General features: G+C 37.8%; 1 protein-coding gene across 1 annotated transcript in view; it reads right to left on the bottom strand.

Annotated features, from left to right (window-relative positions):
• Positions 1–209: 209 nt before the first annotated feature.
• The window catches only part of LOC122980744 (serine/threonine-protein kinase 4-like), a 43,663-nt gene continuing 19,350 nt past the window's right edge, over positions 210–24,522 (bottom strand). Inside the window, exons 10-11 of the mRNA XM_044349050.1 lie at positions 15,092–15,243; positions 210–4,683 (exon numbers count right to left, since the gene is read on the bottom strand). Coding sequence (XP_044204985.1) covers positions 4,525–4,683; positions 15,092–15,243 — 311 coding nt within the window. The 3' untranslated portion in view covers positions 210–4,524. The remainder of the gene's footprint in view (positions 4,684–15,091; positions 15,244–24,522) is intronic.

Here is a 24,522-nt window from a genome sequence, read left to right on the forward strand (position 1 = left end):
CGGACACCTGACTGTTGTTTAAAGACACAGTAAACAGTCTTTATAATTCATGTTCCAGGGTAGAAGCTGGTTAAAGAAAGTAAACTGTGATTTATTTAGCGGCTGCTAGAGGCAACCGCTAAATAAATCATCCCCTCTGTGCTAATAAATCATTCCCTCTGTGTGAAATACAGAAACATTTCTTACAAGTAAAGACAGACACAAGAGCCTTGATTTTTTCAATTTTATTAACGTCCTTATTAGACAAGCAAACAAAAGCACATGAACCAAACATCAGTGATCTCAAACATATGCATGATTTCCACTGCATACTTTAAGGCAAACATATATACTTCAGACGCTGTGCACCTGAACACATCAGGCGTCATACAGGAAGTGTGCAAAACACGAAGAGGGAGCTCAGAACAGACGAGTTAACGTCAGATCCGTACCGCGCAGGCCTGAAGAGAGTTTGTTTCGCACATAAAAGAGGCAGAAAAACAGGAACAGTGTCGACTTCTGAGTCTTCAGCTGTCAGAAACGTTTTCACTTATTTTCACTGAAGCAGTGAACAATCAGTGAGCTGAAGCTGTCTCGTAAAAAAACAAACAAAAACAAAACATTTTGAGCTCTAGCGGGCGGTGAGAGGTTGTTTCTCCACTTTTCTTTGCTCTGTTTATTCACGTATCACAGTTTAATAAAGTCAATGAGGGTCTGTGTTTGAACAGTTTTAATACCTGCATTCACACTGAACACTGAGGTATTAAGATTATACGATTTAAACAACTTTAGCTCAAAATAAATGCAAATCTGAGAAGAAAAAAATGGATATCTGAGCTACTGAAGATGTATGAAAATGAATAAATTAAACACTTGAGCAGCCTCAACAGTGGTAACACTTGAAATTATGAATCCATTCACTCCAGATACGTTTCAGTAGGTTTCACACATTAAAACCGATTCACAGAAAATAAATTAGAGCCTCATGATGCAACTAAAATATCGTTTTATCTCAACTAAATGAAATCACAGCACAATTTAAGATAATTCAGATTAGAGCTGTAATGATCAGCTGATTAGTTGCAAACAATTAAATGAATCTACAACTGTTTTGATAATTGATTAGTCATTTTTTAAGAATAATGTTTCCAGATTCTCTGATTCCAGCTTCTCAAATGTGAATATTTTCTAGTTTCTTTTGTCCTCTACGATAATTAACTGAATATCTTTGAGTTGTGGACAAAACAACAGTAGAGGAAACAGTGATCAATGTTTTTCACAATTTTCTGTCATTTTATAAACCAAACTAAGATTTATTGATAATGAAAGTTAGTTGCAGCTTTAGTTCAGATAAACCGCTTTTTAATTTTGCAGAATGATGTAAAGACATTTTTTTTTTTTTTTAAAGCACAAACAAACAAAAGTGAAACTGAAGTCAAACATCGCTGCTGATTAAAACAACGAAGGAAACAGTGGAGACAAGTTTCCCTTCATGCTGCTCGTCTGTTTGACTATTAAAAGGCGTAAAAACAAAGCGACAAACAGCTGCAGTAGTTCGTTGTTTCGGCCTCGTTAGTCACCAGTTTATGTATAAAAACGTTGAGTTCAAAGTTGAGACAATCACAGAAAGCATTTTGACAAAAGAAAGCAGAAAACAAACAGTGGTTTTTGTGTTAAAACTGATTCCAAAAAGTCAGAAGTTTCTGACTTTAAATCTTCTCCAGTGATTACGACTTAATTTCTGCCAGCACCAAACACATCCTGCATTACATTTAATAACAACACAAAACACTTTCATATCTTCCATCAACTCGATCAAAATCAAGTCAGAAAAAACAGTTTCTATACTTTAGATCACTCTTAAAATAAAAAAAAATAAACAGCAGTACATCCAAAAAAGTTGGCAAGGCAGAAAGAAAAATTCCCTTTTGCTTTGCATGTAACACATAAGTGACAATGACAAATGAACTGTGGTCATAATGAGTCATTATCTTACAGTCTGCAGGTTCATACAGCATTTAGTCATCAGGTTTAGACTAGAACTCGTCCAGCTGGGAGGTTTCTGCTCCAAAAACATCCGACAGCCATGTTTGTCTGTTGATAACCACTCCGTATTTAAAAGATAATAACTTAATGAGAAATGTCTCCTCTTGGGATTAAACCTCAACTCAGCAGATTAATCACAATATACAAATACAACCCAGCGGTGCAGATATATACAGACATGACTGTGTGTGTGTGAAGGGTCTTTAAACTCTAATCTACAGTAATTTCTCATCATCATCACTACTGTCATTATTTTTACACCCCTGAGGAGTTTTATGACCTGAGAAGAAAACGTTCTCGTAGCCGACCGTGTAACCGCTAAACATACGTAGAAAAATAGAACTCGTCCCTTATGTTTTTGTGCTGGATGGTTCATAAATATGTGTCTGGTGCTCCGAGGAATGTTAGAAGTAAATGAGACCTGGGTCCACGCCAGCTTCGGTCCGCTCGCAGTGCATCATGGGTGCGGCTTCTTGGCACTTTTTTTTTTCGTTGAGTCCTCTGTGCCAGATAAAACTAATGAATCCAGGAAATAAAAGCTTTGTTGAATCTACTCCATAAATCTGTCGACCCAGGCCTTGTTTTTTTTGTTTTTTTTTGCTTACGCAGGAAGAAAAATACTCACTGAAAAAAAAAAAAAGAAGGTCAAACAAAGGTCAAACTGTTAGAATCTGATTCAGTTCTCTTACAAACATTTTGTGCAGTTTCGTACATTTTTAACTATCAGAAAGTTTAAAATAAAAACATGAAGTCCAGCTTGAGATAAAAGATATTAAGACATTCAAATGCAGGTGTGTGTCAGGTCAACGGTTCTCAACCTTTCTGGCTTTAAATAAACCAAAAAGTGATTATTTAAGACCTGAAGTGGTTAAAATACCCAGAAATTTAAAAAAAATAGGAGGAAAATCTGAAAAAATAAATATAATTTTGGGTTAGAAATATAGAATTTTTGTGCTTTCTTATGCTGTTAATCATCTCGTGGCTCCTCAGATTGATCTAAGGAACCACTTTCATCTCAAAGACAATCTGTTAATTCTTCATATTTGTCTTTAACTGGTCCTGTTGTTAATGGGAGCTTAGTCTAATATCCAGTTAAATCCATTAAGAGGAAACATCATCATCATCATCATCTAGGCATTAAGTGTAACTTGAAGAAATGAGGTGATCTTAGAGGAAAACTATCTTATTCTAATGAGTAGCTGCATTTGCTGAACTTTTTAAATAATTATATCCTTCTCTACATCGAGGAGTCCCCGTTTCCCAAGACTCTTTAAAATTTAACTGCCACTTTCCTTTTAGCTGACAGAAAATGTAAGAATCATTCTAGTGACTATCTGGTTGAGACACAAACATGTAGCCTGATATAACAAACTGGATCTATGTAACTTCCTATAGTAACTCATCTGTAGAGCTAGAAGATGGTGAATTATAACAGGGGACTTCACCAACGGCTGTATGTAAAAACAGAAAACTTACCAGCAGGAACCGAATTAAAGAAATTGAGTTTTCAAAGCTCATTTTTGTCAAATGAATAAAATGTAAAAATGTAATAAGCATCTTTAAAAGTTTACAGTGAGGAACCTTCTGCTGGCAAACTGCGTGAAGACGCAGCCAGATTCAAGAGTTCAGGAGGGTAAAAGATTAAAGATGAATCCTTTTAGCCATGAACACAAAGTCAACACAGCTGATTGCAGATAAACGGTTCGTTCATGTTTCATCGTTCTGATAAATGTTTTGAAAGGTTTTGAAAATGTGACTCGTGATCACACTGACCGACGTATTATGACATTAGATGTGCTGAACAAACTAATCATTTGTATCCTGCATTTTATCTTTTTGTGTATTTTTTCAAGAAGGAGGAGGAATGACTGGTTTCTACTCTCATCCAGACTTTCACAGTCTAGAGTTGAACACTGAGAAGCTCAGCAGCAAACAACAACAATGACAGGAAACAATTAAAGAAATTAACTGATGAGTACCTGATGAGCAGTTAAAACGATAATGTACCACATGATAAAAAAAAAAAAAAAACAACAAAAACTCAAAGAGATGCGAGGAGCTTTTACACAATCATCACTGTGTCCTAAGACAACTGAGCAAAAGTTTGAAACAACCAGAAAGAAACGTCCAGCTGTGGATGATAAAAAAAATTAAATGTTCTCAGTTGTTAAACTGTTGAAACTTGGAGATGTAAAAACTTTCTTGAAGACTCCAGATGATCTCACGAAGGCAAAAAGGAAGGGAAATGGATCCCAAAATCAAACTGTCACAATAAATGTCAATAATAACCAGTCAAACAGAGAAGAAGCTCTTTGGAAGTAACGTACTCAGCAGTTTGACATCCAAAGTGAAGATCATAGTTTTCCAAAATCACACCGTTACATCCGGCTGTCTGTCCGGAAACCGCAGCGCAGTCCGAGTAACGTTTCACAAACTGCTGCAGAGAAAAGTTGAGATGAAACATCCAGTTGTTGCTGTAAGAAGCTCGGCAGGTTCTTCTCAGAAGTTCTGCTGCCGTCGTTTCTTGGCTTCGATGGCGTCCAGGATGGGTTGTCTCTTGGCCTGGTAGCGCTGACGGATCTCCTCGATCTCCTGCTCCATCTGCGGGTCCAGAGAGGCCAGACGCAGCCGCAGCTCCTCCACCGACCAAGTACTCACCTACAGAAAGACACAAACCATGTCAGATATTTTTATATGCCTGAACCTAAACACAGTGACTCATATCATCTCTTTAATATTGTTTAAATACGAAGCTGGAGTGAGGCTACGATCCTCAGACGAGGACTAGAAGGTCTGACAGCATCAATTTCATGATGTACCTTGAACCAAAAGTAGACACACATTACCATTTTTTAAATTTTAAATCTCTGCACTAGCTGTTCCTCAATTTATACACGTTGCTTACAGAGATTTAGATTTATTTGGCGACCAAAGGGTCAGCAGATAAATCTGAGGGGTCGTGAGATGATTAATGGGAGATGAAAGAAGAAAAAACAAAGTTCTGATACACAAATCTGTTTTCAGTTTTTTGACTTTTTCTCTAATCTTTGATTTTTGCTGAAATATTGGATCATTTGAACATTTATTGAAATGAAAGCATGTGAGAAGTTTAGAGGGAAAAATCACTATTTGGTGGAGCTGTTAACAACTCATAGACATGTGAAATGTGACCCCGACTACACACTGCTTTTTGTAAGACGTCAAAAGCCAAAAAGGTTGGAAACCACTGGTTTCATCTTTAACAATATGTTGTATTTTAAAAGCTTGTTATATTATCCATTGTGTCAAATCATCTGAAACGTAACTGTCAGAGTTAGATTGTTTTGTCAGCTGCTGTTTGCGAGGTCAAGAATGAACTTTGAAGGGTTTAACAGAAGAATATTCAGTCACACATCTAAACAAACTCTACTGCAAACTGAGTCAACCGCATTTATACTCTGGAGTTTGTTTCTTTGATTCTGCAGCTGAATTCATGTATTTACAAATGCAAAATTCTCAAGTTCACTACCTCGAAGATCCTGCAGTATTTAAAAACAATCATAGAGTCAAAATCTGAGTCTGAATCAGCCAAAAACATTTACAAATGCAGATAAAAAAGTAGCTTTAAAGGGTTGATGCAGCTCCTCAGAACTGGATATAAAACTAGTTACCTTCTGTACTAATGACTTCTCTTCTTTACTGGAGGATCTGAAGACTTCGGATCAATAGGCAGCGAGTCCATTATGTACACTTAAAATCTTTACCACAACCTAGAAATATCTCATGCATGACAGCGATAACCCAGGTGTCCGATAAGTGTATCTATTTTAGTAGCTTTCATCTATTGACATTTATTCAATCCTCCTCTCTCTGTTGTAGGCCTCAGATAGGGACCTGATGCCTGCTTTAGCTGTTCCCCAGGGGATTCCCCCACTCAGCTTTTACCAGCAGCACTCCGCTCTCCGGCTATTTATTACCCTCAATCAATGGAGCTAAAATAACACTGGCGTCCTGGTCCAGTAGAAGGATCAACGTGAACAGATAAGGGAAGCTCCTACAACTGGACCACGCAAGGGCTGTCCCCACACTGAAATATCAAAGTTTTTTATATTTGCAAGCTCTCCATCAGGGAAAACCACGTTTCAGTGTGGTCAGCCTTTTCCTTTCTTACACCTTTACCCAACAAGGGTTCATGTGCAGACTCTTCACCTTTGTTGGTTTGAAAACAGACACTGGATACATCTCAAGTCTCTTAATTGTGTCTTTTCCTTGCGTCCCTCCAAATGAGGATGCAGGAGAGACGCAAGGAAACCAAACGAGGAGAGAGGAAACAAGGAAATACGTTTTTAGAGACATGAGACGCAAAGCGACGTCTGTTTCTGATGACAACTGCAGTTGATCACAGCTGGATCAGCTGTCAGTCGGCTTTAACAGCTGTAGAGACGTTCATGTATCTGCACATGTATCACTGACGGAGCAGTTTTGTCTCTGCAGTCTGTATTTACACTGAGTCCTGCTCAGAGGCACAGGAACCATTTCTTCTGACAGAATGTGTTTATATTATTTATTAATTAGTTGCGTCTGTATTTATTGATATTCTGATTATAAATTCATTATTTAATAACCCAGAATATGATCAGAGTGTTCTTTGAACACTGGAAATTATTTATTAGGCTAAATGTTTCAGGGAAAAATGAAATTATGTGACTCATATCAAACCTGATTAGCCTCACATGTGACTGAATGGAAATGACGATCAATGATGTAAAATATAAATGTGTTTAAAATGTGTTTCTTGTTGACAGACTCTCTGTTACTTTAATTTCATCCATAATAAAAGTTAATGGGGGCTCATTAGAGAGGAAAATTCTTTCTAATAAATGAAGAAAGTTGTTTATGGTTCTTTTGTTGATCAGACCGACAATTAACAGATTTTTGACTAGATGGTGAATCAGAAAACATCAAATTTAACGCTAGAGTTTAATCTGTTATCTATAATTGCAGTGATGTTGTGATGTATCAGATCAGTCTGATCAGCTACAGCATCCAATCAATTACTGATATCCAATAAGGGGGCATGTTGGCCTGTAAAAGACTTCCATGAAGGCTCCTCAGACCACAAATAAGAGCTTTGAGATGGACTTCCGGTTCAAGCGAGGAGCGAGGACAGATCAATAAGAGACACCGAGGCAACATTCACCGTTTCATCAGCCAACAAGAGGTGAAAAAGTAAATCCCAATTTATTCAGTTTACCCTCACAGCTCATTGTTAAAACGGATCAAAACAACCACAGAAATTTCTCAAATGACTTCTGCAGGATAATCTCTCTCTCCAGTATTGATCTGTATGTTCAATATGTTTCAAACACACAGTTTCTCCACAACAGAGCTAAATACAATACTTCAAAGCACTCCAAAGAGCATTTTGCAAGGTTTTAATGAAGCAACAACCTTTTTGGAACATACTGTTCTTTGACTGCAAAGCACTTTGTGACTGCTGTCTGTGAAAGGTGCTATAAAAATAATCTTTGCTACTAAACAAATGGATCAACAGTGAAGAGGTGGATTAAGCTGCAGACATCTGTTGGTTATTTTCTTAATTAATTGATTAGTTGTTTGGTCTATATACATGTCAGAAAATGGTGAAATATGTTGATCACTGTTTCCAAAAGCCCAAAGTAACATCCTAAAATGTCTTGTTTTGTCCCGATCAACAGTCCGAACGCCAAAGATATTCAGTTTACTAGAAGATTTGGGAGCCTCTGAGCAGTGCTGAACTGAAATGAGAGTCAACCTCTGTGTTGTTGCCAGGGAAACTCCTGATAACGTAGCTCCTTTAAGGAATAAGGCAGCGCGTAATGTGTGTGCTTGAGCGAGTGGAGAGAGCGAGCGGCAGAAAAGTGATGGTGGATGTGAGCGGAGGAAAAGGTTGGCAGTAAATGTACAGTACAGACTACAGTATATAACTTGATAAATGCTGCATCTTCTCGAGACAAAGGAAAGTCTCATCTGTTGTTTCCCCAACTGCTGGAAAAGTGAAGGGTGTTAGCCCCGAAGTTAGTGACAACAGGTTAGCTTTACATTAAACCTTTAAATTGGACCTGCCATTCTCATTTTAGAGTCAATCTCAGCTGCTAAGGACAAATGTCTGGCGGCTAAGTGTCTCTCGAGTTTTGCTGTAAAAGGAATGAAAGGAAGAAGCAAGATTGGGGCTTTGAAGGTTTTCCTTAACAGACCTTCTCCCTCGATATGACTCTTTATCCTTTTGCGGACAGATGCAAGAAAATTGAAGCCGATGATACAAGCAAAGACAATATAAGAATACAGAAATAACAAAGAAAGGTTCTTAAGATTCTGAGTATGTTTGCATTTTTCTTACACAAGACAATTGATTTTAAATAAAGTTTTAATTCCTTATATTTGTCCATGTGTTTCCAGGCTAAGTTGGGAATAACACTTCTTGGTTTCATTGAGGAATTTGACCACAAAGAACCAGATGAACTGATGAAAAACTACAACTTCCTTTTACATGATGTGACAAGTATTTGGTAGAGAAACAAGAACCATAAAAGATTGAAAAATAACAATGAATCATGTTAAGGATTTTGGGCTTTAGACAAGTAAGAACATAAATCTATAAACTCAATGTGAACTATAAAATCCTCCAATCAAACTGGGGGTAGTGTGGACCACTCTGTACTACACCAGTCTATAAATGTAGCAGCGGATATGGATTCAGCACTTTAAATGTTTCATCTTCGTTCATAACAGTGTTAAAAATGTGTCATACATGTTTTATTTATTAAGACATTAGATCAATCTTGGGTTCATGTCCATTCAACCAAAACTCAAACCAACTTAGTCTCTCGTACAAATTCTACTCGGGATGTGCAAGTCGATATGAAAACCAGCAGTCTACTGGGAGTTATGGAGGCTAAAACCACCATCAGGATAAATATTAAGCTGTGTGTGTTTGTTACAACAGCTGAAGATGCTATTTAACTACTTACAGAATGAGTGAATGAAGATTGGCTCATTAGCTGTTGAAGGGTTTAGGATTTAACCTTCAGTCAGGATCAGTGAGATAAAACTCCTTTAGTCTCCTTGAGGAGACATCTGAGGAGATATCTGAAGAGAGAGGAAAGATGGAAGCAGAGGAGATGGGAGATGAGGAAAAAAAAAGAAAACCAATAAGGGAAGAATAAAAATAGAAAAAGGAAGAAAAAAGGACAGAATGGAGCAGTTGGGGGAGAATGGTTGTTGTACCTCTGCTTGTCATGAATAATGTAGGTTAGTGCTTTTTCACCACGTGTTCTGTGTTGCATTGTCACACCGCTCAACTGGTTAGAGCATAAACCACAGATAAAATAATAACTATTATACAAGGCAACTGAATATAAAAAAAAATACTGCAAGACAGTACAACATGCCTTAATTGCTGAATTCTACTATGGTTTTATTTTTAACAACAATGAATGAATGAATGAAAGTTTTATTATTGTGTCATAAATATAACTATAAAAACATAATCCATCTTGAGGCTTTTGAGATGATGTGTTGCATGTATCTAAATTAAGCTGCCGAGACGCCGTCCATCTCACTTCCTGGTTGCCATCCTAAAGCCCCTGATTGGAGAAGGACCCAGTCCAGGTCTCCAATCCAGTAGGGCTGAACCTGGTTCAGAATTTAGTCAGTTGAATCGGATTTGGCTGTTCCATATGAATATTCGACTATTTGTTCCTTTTTTTTTTATACAGACTATCTGGCAATCAGAAAATCCGTGAGTTTCATTGATGATTTAATTAAAAGCTATTTTGTGTCTCAATTGAATGCTGAATTTACCAGAAGGATCCTGATTAGCAAAATACTTTCAATTATTCACTACTTGTACGTTATATGTGTGGCAACAAGCAATGCTTTATTGAACAGATTTCTGAACGGGGGTCGGCGTTCAGGGTGACAGCGAAGTTCATGTAATATCGTAAACAAGCAAAATTAGCCCTCCGAGCTAAGGACATTTTTTACCAACACTAGATATCAAACTAAAGCCAGAAACTATATTGTATAAAGTTGCTGTGAGCTGTAAATTCACCACTTCTAAGCCTAAGGTAGAAGATAATCTCAGAGCCTAACCGGGAGAGGCCTCTCTTCCTCTGGGCAGCTCTCCTCTTGCCTCCGTCTCAGACTAACCCTGGGTCCAGGTCCACAGCCAACAGTACCCGTCGTAGACATCTTCACCAAGCAGATGGGTCGACTTGATGTAGTGGAATGATTTTCCCCCGGAGAGCAGCGTGAAACCGAGGAGCGCTCACTCTGCAGCTACTTCTGGGGACTGAAACGTTCCCTAAAGTATTTTTCACACTATGATGACTGTAGTGTCGTCAAGTATTTTCCTTAAATTCTACTATTGGTGCTAAAATACAGTTAAATTACTTCACACTGTGATCGCCTTGCATTTTATTTGCTTTATATTGCAACTTTGTTGGATTCTGAGTAAGAAATCACATCAAAAACAGTTTAAACTCTACAGAGATGGACATGAGGTGTTGAATGCAGGCCAGAGTCGGTGTGGACTGAACGAATATAACACTCCTCTTCTTTAGTCGAGTGAGGAGTAGGAGGACAAGATCATCATCACTGGATGTGATGATGATGATGATCTGCGACTTGCGTTCAGCGTCTCTGTCAACAGAAGCAGCCGTCTGTCAGAGCTGAGAGGACAAACTGCCTTCACCAGGCTGACTGACAGCACGTCGACTCCACGGGAAGAAATCAACAGTGTTTGTGTTTATTAATACATGATGATGATGATGATGACGATGAATGTGATGATACGTGAATCAATATGTTGATTCATTGGCTTTATTTCCCTGCCCACTGTAGATACGGTAAGTAAGTTCAAAACACATATAGCTGGATGTTTGTGTCTCATGTCAACACCCAACGTGGGGTGATAAACAGTGATCAACAGTAATAAACAGTGATAAACAGTAATAAACAGTGATAAACAGTGATCAACAGCTGTCTGTGCAGATTACGCTTCGTGATTGGTTGATGCCTTTCTTTGCTGTGCGAAAGCTCAGAAAAATCGACTTGTTACGAAAAAAATTGTCACTTTTTTGCTGTAATATTCGTGTTCCGTGTTAAAGTACTCATGACAAAAACAACAGTTCAGAAAATATATTGACGTGTGAATTGATCTCAGTCTTTAGTCTTAGTCTAGTTAAGACTCATCTTCTGGTTGTTTTTATTTATTTGATCTGAGCGGCACCACTGGGCTCCTCTTCCTCTGTAGTTCACCTCTTTTATTTCTGTTATTTGTACAATTAAGTCAATTATGACCGATCATTGTTATAAATAACTCTGTTTTTATATTGCTTCCTCTTCCCCTGGAGAGCTGGGTCAGAACACAAACTTTGCTAACTTAAACACAAAACAGCCATTTAAATTTTTGATGATCTGTAAACCACAATATTTCAAGCCTTTGTTGAGCCATTTTATGGAAAATGTGCCCTCCAAAGTCATCATAATTTATACAGTACAATAAAAAAATGGAACTCACTTTCCACTTCACCCAAATCACACAGCTCAGTTTTCCTCCTGAATATTTTTTTCTTTACCTGAGAACGCTGATGTGTGACAGAGACAGTTACCCAGGCAACCAAAGACTCTTTATAGACTTAAAGTCTTAACCAGTTAAAAATGTGGAAACTCCAAACTGAGAGTTTTAAACCAGCCGACATGATGATAAGCCGACTGTCTTAATGACTACGTTTAAAAAAAAAAAAAGGTGGCAAAACACAAAAATAGCAGAGTAGACAGATCTAAAATTAAACAGTCAGCGTGAATCTGTCAACAAGCTGCTTCCAAGTATTAAAGTTTCCTGGAAGAAATGAGCTTTTTATCTTCACATTTGCAAGTCTAATGGAACAATAAATCCCCCCGAGTGGGATTTCTGTTGTCAGGTAAAGCCTACTTGATTTTACTCTTAACTGCCTGAAACTCTAAACGGTGCAGCAGCAGAGAGTCGAGAGCTTTTCCTGTTTCACTTCTATTATTTGCCATAAAGTCCTGTTGTCTCTGTAGCTTGTATATACTGAGCTACTCTGACAGCTGTCAGTATGTTTCTGCACCAGAACCACAGACGATGACTCATTTTCATCAACTTGCTGCTTTAAAAGTAACAACATGAGATGTCAACCCTATGATCACAATGTCATGTATCAATAATATGAATGAACGTTAATAATAGAAATATATGATGCATTCAGCTTTTTATTGATTAACTAACATGTTTATATCTGTCTGAATGGATTGTTTGTTTCAGATTGTGAGAGCAAAGAGTTGTGATTCATTTTCTCCAGTTTTTTTCATCTTATTTTGATCGTAACTCCGCCGTGTATGATGTGTTTTATCCAGACTGCAGGTAGCTGTTGAGCTAACCCACCACATTTACATTAATGTTGTTAAAATGTCAATTTGATTAAAGGACATGTTCACAATTTTTCAAGTGTGTCTTAAACCAGCAGTCAGGTGTCCATATGAACGGTGAAAGAGGTTTTCCTCGCTGTAATCATTCCTCCTGTTCATACTGGATATTAAAAGATCCTTCAAATGTGCTTTAATGGAAGTGATGGAGGCCAAAATCCACATTTAAATGTTTATCTGAAGCTCAGCAGTCTGAGTTAGTCATATCGAGTGGATATCTGCCATCTGCAATTTGTGTAATGTTTTGTGACGACAAACATGTGATTTGCTTATGAATTGATCACTGATCATCAGAGGATGATAACTGATTGAGGAAATTGCTTGAAATCAGCATTCCTTAGTCCAACAATTCTGTAAATCAGCTGTTTTTGTAAAACAATGCATTACATAAAGAGTCTTTTGTTGTTTTTTGTCATGTTAAGCAAGGCTTGACATAGTAATACAGTAATAATGCATGTTTGAAACTCTTCCCTCAGGCTGTAGATTTAGATTACCCTGGTTCACGTGCAATAGGAGTAATAACCGTGCAATAACCTTGCTTCATTTGCACATGTAATTTAGTATTTCAGAGATTGTCTTATTGTAGTATTGTGTTTTGCATATATTGTATATAGAGGTAGCTTTTTATACTTTTTGTTTCTGTCTTTGTATTTGTGCTTTATTTTGTGGCCCTGACTGCAGGTCAAGTTTCCCATTTGGTATGATAAAGTGACTAAACTGAGCTGAACTATTGCTTATATTTCCTAATCACAGTGATAGCAAATAGATTAGTAGTGTGAATGTAAAACTTCCTCCCTTCAAGATACAAGAAAAACTTTCCATCGACCCAAATCTGTTACCTGACTGACATCACTGTGACATCATCTACTTACTGGAGATGATAATGTGTTGTGTGTGTGTGTGTGTGTGTGTGAGACACATATTAAATCTGACAGTGTGTAGGTGTCACAGCAATGTGCGATACACCTATTGAAGATGACGCTGTGTGTGTGTGACAGCATGCATGTTTCATAGTGAAGACTTATAGTATCAAACATCCAGGAGGACAAGAGTGAGAGTCGGGGTCAGCCGGCGGTTAACTGTCACTGTCTGTTAGTGCAACGACACGGAGCTGAGTCTCAATAGATGTATGTAACACACACACACACACACACACACACACACACACGCACGCGCACACACCAATTCCAGTTATGAAGCCACACATGCACGCGCCTTTGTTCTTTTATAAAACATGACACCAAAAAGAGAAAATATACGTCGGTATTTCACAAAATAAAAGCACTATGTCACCATTGATAATTGCTAGAAAAATCAAATTTTGTTGTTTTTAATAATCCAAGAAATGGTTGCCTCGCTGTTTGAGAAACAAAGATTTATTGTGCTAATATCCCCGTTTAGTTTTGCTTTGCACCAGAGGAGAAAGAAGCAGCTTCAGTGCTCTCTGAATATCTAAAGCAGGATCAGCAGCAGGGTGGTCTGGCAAGAGAAACCACCATTAACATAAAGGTCACATATTTAATATTTAATTCCAGCAGCAGCAGCAGCAGCAGCAGCCATTTGTCCTGTTTAAATGTCCTTAAGCAAGACAAACAGTCTCTGCTTTTTCACTAACTGTAATATATTTTCCATAGAAGCATCGGTTCACTGTGTTAGATGTAAAGGTGCTCATAAAGGTGAGAACAGGAGGCACCTAAACAGCAGCTCCTCATAATTATATTTCACCAATATTTACATTAACTAACCTTTAACTGAGGGAGTGACCCACTTCCCACACCCCCAGTACCTCAAGGCTTTAAATCTAAATGATTTGAGATTATTTCAGAATTCCTTTACAGGCCGATAAGAAGAAGAACAACTGAAACTGAACCTCTGAACAGACCTGAGGATAATTAAACCCGATCAAAGCTGTGGTGACTGACCCGAACTGACCCAAAAAGAGAGAAAACTCTAATTCTGCAGCTGTGGTCGCAACGAGCAGCAAAATACTGTGTAAAAGTTTTAGGCACTTAAAATGTTCAGAAAAGCATCTGAGAATGAGAAGAACAAGGAGTCCTGCAACAGATCTCAACATCATGGAGTCAGTCTGGGATTAACATGAAGAGACAGAAGCAGCTGAGACGCCGAAATCCACAGAAGAAGAACTGTGGCAACTTCTCCAAGATGAAGGAACAACCGACCTGCTGAGAACCTGAAACACTGTGAAGGTGAACCGAGGAGAACTGCTGCTGTTTTAAAGGCAAAGCTGTTCACAACAAATATTGATTTACTTTAGGTTTCTTCTGTTTACTCAACTTTGTATCAAATTAATTGATTAATAAAAAACTATTCAGCATCTTCACTTTACTTTTAATGCCTAAAACTTTTGCACAGTTCTGTACTCTTTGTAGTTTTTACTGTATTTCACACATCAAAAAACAAAACCTCCATGATGATTGCAGCTTATAGCGAGTCTGCACGGATCCATGCAGGTATTAGATGTACTGACTTTTGCAGCAACTGAGTAACAACCTACCCGACCCCAATTTAGTTTACAATGTCTGAAAAAAACACACACACACACACACACACACACACACACACACACACACACACTCACCACTTCCAGATCTCCTTCAGGGGGCAGTTTGCGGTTGTCTGCGTTGTTTTCTCCTCTTCCTCCTCCATCATTGTGACTGTTGGCCTCCTTCTCTTTCTGCTCAAAGTACTCCAGGAAGGACGGCTTGGCTGGCTGCATTGTCTCATCTCTCCCTGCGTAGCACACAATCGACATTTACTTTATCACAGCAGACGCACGGGGATTTGTCTGAGCGATGATGGAACTGAATTATATTCATAGGTTAAAACACAAAGGCACAAATACACGAGGAATTTAGTATCAAAAGTGTATATTCTCTTGTTTATCTCACAGTTTCAGTGTTGACACAAAGACACATAGTACTCCTGATGTGTAGCAGCACTGGACAGGAGGATGTAGGCTTGGTTTGAGTATTGGGCTGATTGATTTAAATATTTCTGTGTGAGGAAATAAAGGGAGAGCACATAATTTAAAAAAGTAGGGCTCTAAAAAGGTATGTGGACAGGTGTCTAGACCCTTTAGAGGAAGTGGTCTTGGTCTGGTTTCGGTCCTAAACAAATCCTGGAGTGGTTCACTTTTGTGGTGGCAACGTGATCAGACCTCGATCTGATCTAACTACTAGACGTACTGAGTGAAATCAACAGTAGCTAGCAGCTAGCCGGAGACTGAGACAAGATCCGTCCTGGACTAACAATGAAGTGTGTTGTGTGTTTACGTTTTCGCTCAAACCCGAGACATATCTAACCAATGAGAGGAGAGAATGTTGATGCATTTTGGTTCTCTTGATTTTTTTCCTTTGTGAAAAGAAACTGAACCAAGGGGGAAACGCACCAAGTTTACCAACTTATCCACTGGATTTGAACCAGGTTTAGAAACACCTGTAGAATCGGCATTTAAACAGCGACTATCCTTCAACCAAGAGATCTGAGTGCCATGATGTCAACATGCATCACCAGTTCCTGAATGCCCCACGGTAACTGCACTCTAACATAAGCATGGATGAGTAAGCAAAAAGAAAATTTCCCTTCAGGGATAAATGAAATGTTGCATTATTAAAGCAGCAAGAAGTACAATAGAATAATACATCTTTGCTAACTTGATAGAACGGGTTGATCAATACTAATGAGTCAGTGACTACATGGTCAGATGCTGTCGTTTCTGGTTGTTGCAGTTAAAAATGACATATCACTGGTCTACAAGACATATTGGACCCAGAGAGACAAAGACAGTGGGTCAGATTTTAATGTGTTACTGTGAGTGCACATAAAACCATTAAGATGCACTTTACTATCAGTTTAAGTTGGTTTGGCTTCATCTTGAATCGTTCTAAATGAATAAAATGCAGCAATATTAATAACGGTGACACATTCTTGAAGGCAACAGTTATTCATTATGGCCTTCCAGTAAATATTCTATAATCAACAACTATAATAACAGTGCTTCATTTGATTAAATTAACAGGGGTGTCGAAACTCGGGTGTTTCAGCTTGTAGAATCCATCTCTCTCAGCAGTCACATTATTCATAATGTTGTTTTAATTCATTTTAATAATTAAACACATTCAGACTGGCTGCACTTCACCTCTTTTCATATTTCATAATAATTACAAGGGGGATTTAAAAGCATCATTTCAATAATTAACATTTACAGTGTCACATCATTTAGGCTAAATACTGAAATGTTGTTGGCAACATTTCCTCTCCCAAAAAACACAAATAATTTTAAGATGTTAATTAGGGAGGTAAAGACGGACAGTTTGCTCTCTTTAAATGCAGAAGTAACTTTCACTCAGAGAATTTGATATCGGACAGCGACCCAAAATATTTTTATTCTTGAGATTTTTTTGTGAAATGTAAACGTAGCTTTTTGTAATGTTGTATTTTCTCTCTGTGAATGAGTTCAAATGTACTTGGATAATAAAGCTGAGTATTACACTAACTAATTTACAGAATATGATAATATAAGTCAATCAATTAGTCCGTCGTTCGAAAAATCTGCAATTTCAATATTGCATCTTAACATGTTGCATCCTGAGCTTTGAGAAATAGTGATCGACATTTTTCACCATTTTCTGACATTTTATAAACCAACTATTTGATTAATAAAGAAAATAATCATAGGATTAATCGATGATGAAAATTATTGTTCGTAGTAGCCCTACAATATCATTATTAGAAGAGCACAATCAACAATCTGCACAGTTGAAACAAACGTATTAACACAAATGAATGTACCTAAAATTAAACACCAAATTGCAACAGATATCCTGTAAAATACTTGAAAAATAACCTTATTTCATGAACTTGTAGAGAGTGTGAGTATGGTAATGAGTGGGGGCATATACTGTATGTGTGTGAATGTATATGTATGTGTGCATGGAGAAGGCAACAACTACATAAATAATGAGTGTGCTGAGTGACTGAGACAATACTTGGTTCATTGGACAAATGAGAGCGTCAGTGCAGTTCAGTGTTTGATTCATGGCCTTAATAAGCTGCAGTGGTGTTACAGAGACTGAAGTTTCCACTCCTACAGTGTATACAGACCTCCCTGCTTACATACAGCCGCACCGCTAATGGCCTGAAAAAAAGTTGGTGTTTCTGCCAAGCAGCAACTACCACGGCGAGGATGAAGCCAATGAGGAAGTGCCTTCTACCTCTCTAGAAATACTATCAATCAATGTTTCCAACAAGTCATTATGGTCTCAACCTCTAAATTCAGGCTGTCTGATAAGTATGCTGGTCGTCATTGGGTGGGTGCCGCTCACTGTTCCCAGTAAGCTAGCGTTAGGTTGGGTCTGAGGTAGCGGAGCATGTTTCCAGAGTGTGAAAGGCAACATCCTGCACTCCCTTATCTGGAAGGTCCTGACTCCAATCCAAACCCGCAGGTAACGTCACACCTCGCTACGTCCATCTTCATATACAGTCTATGGTTTCTGCTAACAATTCACATTCTTGACTTTCTATTACTGTATATTAAGTTGACTCTTTCACTGTTGTAATATGTAAAAAAGCAAGAATGTGTTCTTCTTAGCCTTGTTTTAATTTGAGAGTTAAGTCCTATATTACCACTGGAAAGGGAAAAATCTGACCTCATACCAAAAGGAAATATTTTATGATCACAGACACATTCATCTCTTTTGTTTGGTCCCTCCAAAGTTCAGAGTATAATAAGAATCCAGGACCAGGAAGGGTTTCAGTATGTTCCAATATGCCAAATTTAGCAACGTTCAACCCTGGATCTACAGTTCCTCTGCTGGGCCGCGGTAGGTATTTCGGTAAATCTCAAAGTATTGGATTGCACTTAATAGGATCTTTAGATAAATTCCTTGAAATGTAAACGGATGTGAAGATGCATGACAAAGGAACAAACAACATGATACGTCTTAGAAAGTTGCAACGACAGCTCCAGTGCTGCTCTGAATAGATTCCCGAGTCTCTGAAACTATTCTGGAAGAAATATAAACACAAAGTCATCCAAAAGATATTCTGTCATTGAGTGTTTTGATGATGGTGCTGGTCCTGTATGTACATATTATTTTTCTCCGTGCATGTTTTTTCTTTTGTTACCCAACTATATCATCATTATCTCCTGCTCTGTATTCAGATGTCTAACAAACACACTGTGATCCTGCTGCTGCCTGATGGTCAGTTTGAACAGAAGGGTTATTAGTTGTGGCAGCATTAGTATTCAGCAATAAATAGTATTCAGAATCTGTGCTACAGTGAGTGTTTCTATAAAGTGAAAGGTTGCCATTGCTGCTGATATATTTAAACGTAAACATAAAATCTACCTGGCTTTTGATTAGAACATTTTATGGTCATTGTTTCTTGTATTTAAATCATTTATTTTACTGGATTCATGTTTTCAAGTGTTTTATTTCCTAATATCTATTTTTTATTGTCTTTTATCTGTTCTTATTCTTCTAGTTCTAGTTATTATGGTTCTTATTTTATTTTACATCTATTTTATTGGTTTTATTACATTTGAATCTTTTTCCATTTCTTGGAAAAAAATGTCTCAAATGTTTGTACTGTTTACATTTATTATGTCTTGTTATTGGCTTCTCAGTCACCTGTAAAGCATTTTAAAATTGAACTACCCTGTACGGAAAGTGCTGTACAAATAAAGTTTGATTGATTGATGGATTGATGTAATAAAGCTGTTGATCTCACTGAGAATCAACACCCCGGTCTGCTGCTCTATGCAGCTTTCAGTCATTGGGTTTCGGTTCATTAATCAATATAGCGGACTCCTTATGTCCACTGACTCTCTCTCATGAGTAATACGACCAATCCAGAGCTAAAACACCAGTGAACACTGGACTAACATTCAACCACATAAAGAAAGACAAGTGGGTTGGCGATGTCACGTTAGCTATGAACACTTGATGAGTATCGAGGTTATGTTGCCCCCAAGTGGTCAGAAACTACTTAATGCAACTTTCTCCAAGGAAAGACGATACGTTGTCAAAACCTTATAATTGTAAGAAACAAATAGACATCTGGTGACTATTTATACTATGTGTGCATTCTTAGCTTGGTAATGATATATGAGAAACACTGTGTGGTCTCTCATATTAGCTCACTTTATATTACCCCAAACATCTCATTGCTGATCTTGTGTGTAGCTCAGTTTTTCATTCAAGCACAAAACAAATTAAAGTATAGTATTCCCCTTACTGAAAAAAGAATAAGTGGCTATTTATTCTCCGCTTCGGCTGCCAGGTGCCTCCACACTTGATAAAACTGCCAAGCGCACGGAGCTAAGAAAAGTCAGTGTTTAAAAAAACATACAGCCACGGTTTTCCCAATATGGAGTTTTTTTCCCCCAACATAATCAGATGAAAGACCCATAAAAATCCATGATGTAATGTCTCTTTGATTATAGTTTGTTATCTACTGTTGTTGGGTAACTTGAGCAATTATCTGACTGGTCAAAGACTCTTTCCAACTGTGCTTCATATTCCTATAAACTGTGACCTGCTGTGCTTTGTTGGTTGCTATGCCAACCCGTGTGGAGAAGAAGGAGCCGGTAATTTTTCTTGTGTCTTCAGTTTTTTATCCTTCTGCATGTATACATTAAGAAAAGAAGAAGTGTGGTGTATTCATTACTGTAATGATTACCATGTTATCTGTATAAATGTTATGCATGTTACGTAACAGAAAGATGCCCTTGCAGTTATTAAAAGATAAAGCTGCTGATATTCTATATTTCTCTTGGAGTTTGGAGCCAAACCAACAATGAACTGATCTACTAACAAGTGTTGTGTGTGAACCCAAAGCCAGATTTATCTTATTCCTCTGTGGAACATGTCACCCAGTGCAGCGGTTTGGCTCATTGATGTATTTTTAATAGTTTTTGGACAACAACTGAGTTCTATGGCACAGAAGATAAGATATATCAGGCTTTGGATAAACACTCTGCACATGAGATTTGTTGACAATAAGAAAAACATAGAAAATCAGCAGCCATATCCTTTAAAATGAGGTGTTCTACGCTGTAAAAATGTGCACACACAACACAAAGTTCTTCGTTTAAGGTTTTGACAATCTCACTGTTCCTATATTAGGAAAGTTGCTGCATTTCCTTCTTTCTTTCAGCTAATCTCAAAGTTATATAACTCAATTTGAGAAGGCAGCTTCTGCTCAAACAGGCTTCTTTCCAAACACCATACAACCACAACATGAGCAGGTGTTCCACTGGTGAGTATTTAAATGTTCTCACGCGCCTTGTTAGCGTGTTCAAACATGATTTTTCGCTTAAAACTTCAGCCTAAGACATCACTCAGTTGAGCTCTTTGACAAACGTAAGGGACACTTGATCTGCTTGACCTTACATGGTACTGGTTCAATTTTAATGTAGCCTAGTTTAAATGTTTCATAACATCCATCATGAACACTTGAGATACATCAAATCTTGAGCAGATACTCAAACACATCCTGACCCAAATCATCCACATTTGGTCCGAATCCCATCTGTGTAAACGAGAGACATGCATTTAATGAGTGAGAAATAAAAGCTGTACTTGATGAACCAGACTGATAACTAAAACAGCTGGTGACTTCACAGACTACAGAGTGAACTAAAAACAATAAAGAAATAAGAGAAGAGTTGTATGAATACTTTTACTAGCCTGTAAGTGAATATTCTAGTTTTTTCTCACAGCATCTGTTTGAGAGACAAAATGAGTGGAGGTGAATGACGCAAAAGGGTTCAATCAAATTTGTGACATAATGATTTACCAACTGACCACTGCACCCACACCCAGCAATTCGCCTTTTCATAATCATATTATTATATATTATTGTTAACACAGCATGGTGAGGAAATGGAAAACAAAAGGGAGGGGGTTTTTTTTCACTGGAAGCAATTAAGATAATTTATTGCAACTGGGTGAATAATTTTAATATCGAATCTATCGCTGCACAGACACTTAAAGATTTGGAAAGGCTGCCTGACTGGAACCACTCTCATCTGCTAATTAGGCTCACGACAAAAAGATAAAAAAAAAAAAGACATCACTGTTTGTCACCCACTGATAAGCTCATTATTTTCATTTATTTTATTTTCTTTGTTCTCTCTGTTGTGTCTTCTCTGACCAATCAAAGCAGGTCACAGCAGTCATATCACTGTAGGGAGCAGTCACGGTGGTGTTAACTTTGAGTTAAAAAGTGTAAATGCTGCTTTTCTCTTCTGAAAGTTTCCACGTTTAAAATGATGAAATGAATCAAGCTGGCTCGTATTTTTCAATAATACAGAATTAAAGAGGACCTATTATGCTCATTTCAGCTCTACTAGAGTAGCTCTGCATGATTCAAAATTCAAAAAACTCCTGGTTTATCTTATACTGGCCCTTTATGCAGCCCCTCAATATGCACAGTTTCTCTTACACTCTGTTTTAGCTCCTGTCTCTTTAAGGCCCGCCTCCTGATGAGCCCACTCTGCTCTGATTGGCCAGCTTTATGTATCAGAATTGTGTAACTTTACCGTCATTGCAAACCAAACATTTCCTGCTTTACTGCTTCAAATTAAAAGCTTTTACATGACTAACTAATGGGAGACTTTTATTGTGAAGAATTAGCAGGAAGTAAAAATGTGTTCCTCACTGACTTAGCAGAACTTTGTTAGTGGCGCTAAAAACTGGTTGAAACAACAACATATGGAGTTATTTGTTCAGTGGATCGATTAGAAATAATGCAGGGAGGAAGAGTACAAGCAGGAACAGCCACAGTGATGATGATGTTTGAAGAAGAGCTGCAGACAACCAGCACACTTCCAACAGGTAAACTACTTTTACTTTGCTGTGCTGGAGTCGTGGCTTGGCGTAACTACTCTTGTAGCGGAGCAGCAAACTTGCTCGCTGTGCACGTAGCAGATGTCCATATAATATCCATGAAATCTGTCACAAACTGACGTCAGCTCGCGCTGAAAGTACCGTTGGAAACTTAGCGTTCAGAGTAGGGATGTACAGAGAGTTCAGTATTTGTATTTCTATCTGTATTTGTTGAGGCAGCAAAATTATTTGTATTTGTGTTCGAATAAAAGTGGAGAGAGGCTTAAAAATCCTGTTTTTGCTTTTATTACACTTTTAATTTTAGAAAATTAAAGTGTTTATGAATAAACTACCTTACAAAGGAAGTCCCCAAACTGGAGTCTCACAGATCATAGACGACTGTGCTGACTACTGAGTTAAAACTTTACTCTCACCTCTTTGCTAACAGACCTCTAACTAACAAATACTTTAAAAAATATTTGTATGAAACAAATATTCGTAAAAAACCCCACTATTTGTGCTTTGCTGAATAATGTATTTGTATTCAGGCACACCCCTAGTTCAGTCTGAAGCTGCTGCTTTTTGCTCACAGGGATTACTTCTACATACGTTTACCTTGTCAGTTGACACGTCGACCACTTTTAACATCCAACTTTCAACATTTAAAATCCGACATTGTGACATTATATATATGTCTGACAATAAGAAAAAGCATAATACATCCCCTTTAATAATACACAGTAATACAAACACAACTTTGGAGCAGGCTTCAGTAGGATTAGCGTTAATTCAGCCTCTAAACCAGTCTGAACAAAAACCACCAGTTCAGAAAAAGGAAGTACATACACAGTTTGAACTTAAAGTGAAGGCTAAAGAGGAGTGGACTCTGGAGAGACTGCCATCTGCTCCTGCAACTTCCCAAAACAAAATTAAACTTTAATAAAGTGAAGAGATTCAAGCGCCGAGCAGGTGCAGAGAGCTATTACATATTTTTAACTAGAATCCCTACAGAGAGAGAGTAATAGAAAATACACTTCTGTATTTATTTTAAGTGAGTACAAAGTTCACTGTGCTGTTTGTACTTTTTAAGTTTCTACATAAGAACATCTCAATTAAAGACAGTGTAACAGCTAAATGAAGTCCTGAGGAGCAAAGCATTTAAGCATTTTAAGATTAAGGAACATAGTTAAGGCTCAGAGAGATGGGAACCATTTTAAATAATTCATTTAAGTCAACGTAATGGTTTCCATCTACATGCATCTCAAACAACAAAAGGAAAGTTTGGATAGCTCTCACTTCAGACAGCCAGCTGCTGTTATATAGTATTTATGTGAGATACAGAGCTGGTGATCAACGTCACTGCTTGTCTTGTGATGTTATTTTGTGCCTCTGTGTCTCTAATTGCTGGAGAGAGCGACAGCAAAAGGAACAAACATTTTAAAATAAAAACAACCTAAAAATATATCATATGCTTAGCTGCTATAAATGTCTGAGACGGTATTTTAAAACAGCATAATACTTATCTCATTAACAGACTTCAGAGGAGATCACTACTGCTTGTTCACGCATCAAAATCACAGCCTGTGACTTAAAATTTGAAAAAAAAAAAAAGAAGCTGCTGTCAAAGTCACAGTATATCATATCTGACTCAGGCGAATTTCAGTTTAAAAAGGAGCATTTCACAGAGTTTCCAACCTTGTGATTTAGCTCACTAACTGAGAAGAAACATATTCATATGTAATATCAGATGAAAGTTGTTGGTAAGCTGACAGCTCTTAGTGGACTCCGCTGTACGAGGCGGGGACCTGAAAATACGCCATCAATAACACAGGAGTGAGGTGTGATTATTGGATGTGCCACTAGGTGGCGTATGGCTACAGCTTGGTCAAAACTAAAATTGTGAAAGGGAGAAGATTCGCCACCGTGGAAGAAACGCAGGACACGGCATCAAAAGATGACCACAGGAAATGTTAACAGGAACGAGAGAAGCGCTGGACGAGTACATCGCATCTCTAGGAGAGAACTTCGAAGGGGATTAGAAAGGTACTGCTGAAACATTTATAATAACTGTCTCCACTTGTACATACTTCTATCTCTGATTCATCTACGACTGACCCAAACACAACTGTTGAACATCAGTAAACCAAACAGCAGCTCCATTAAGAAGCCCTTACTT

This window comes from Thunnus albacares, chromosome 4 (genome assembly GCF_914725855.1).
Source record: "Thunnus albacares chromosome 4, fThuAlb1.1, whole genome shotgun sequence".
NCBI classification, from domain to species: Eukaryota; Metazoa; Chordata; class Actinopteri; order Scombriformes; family Scombridae; genus Thunnus; species Thunnus albacares.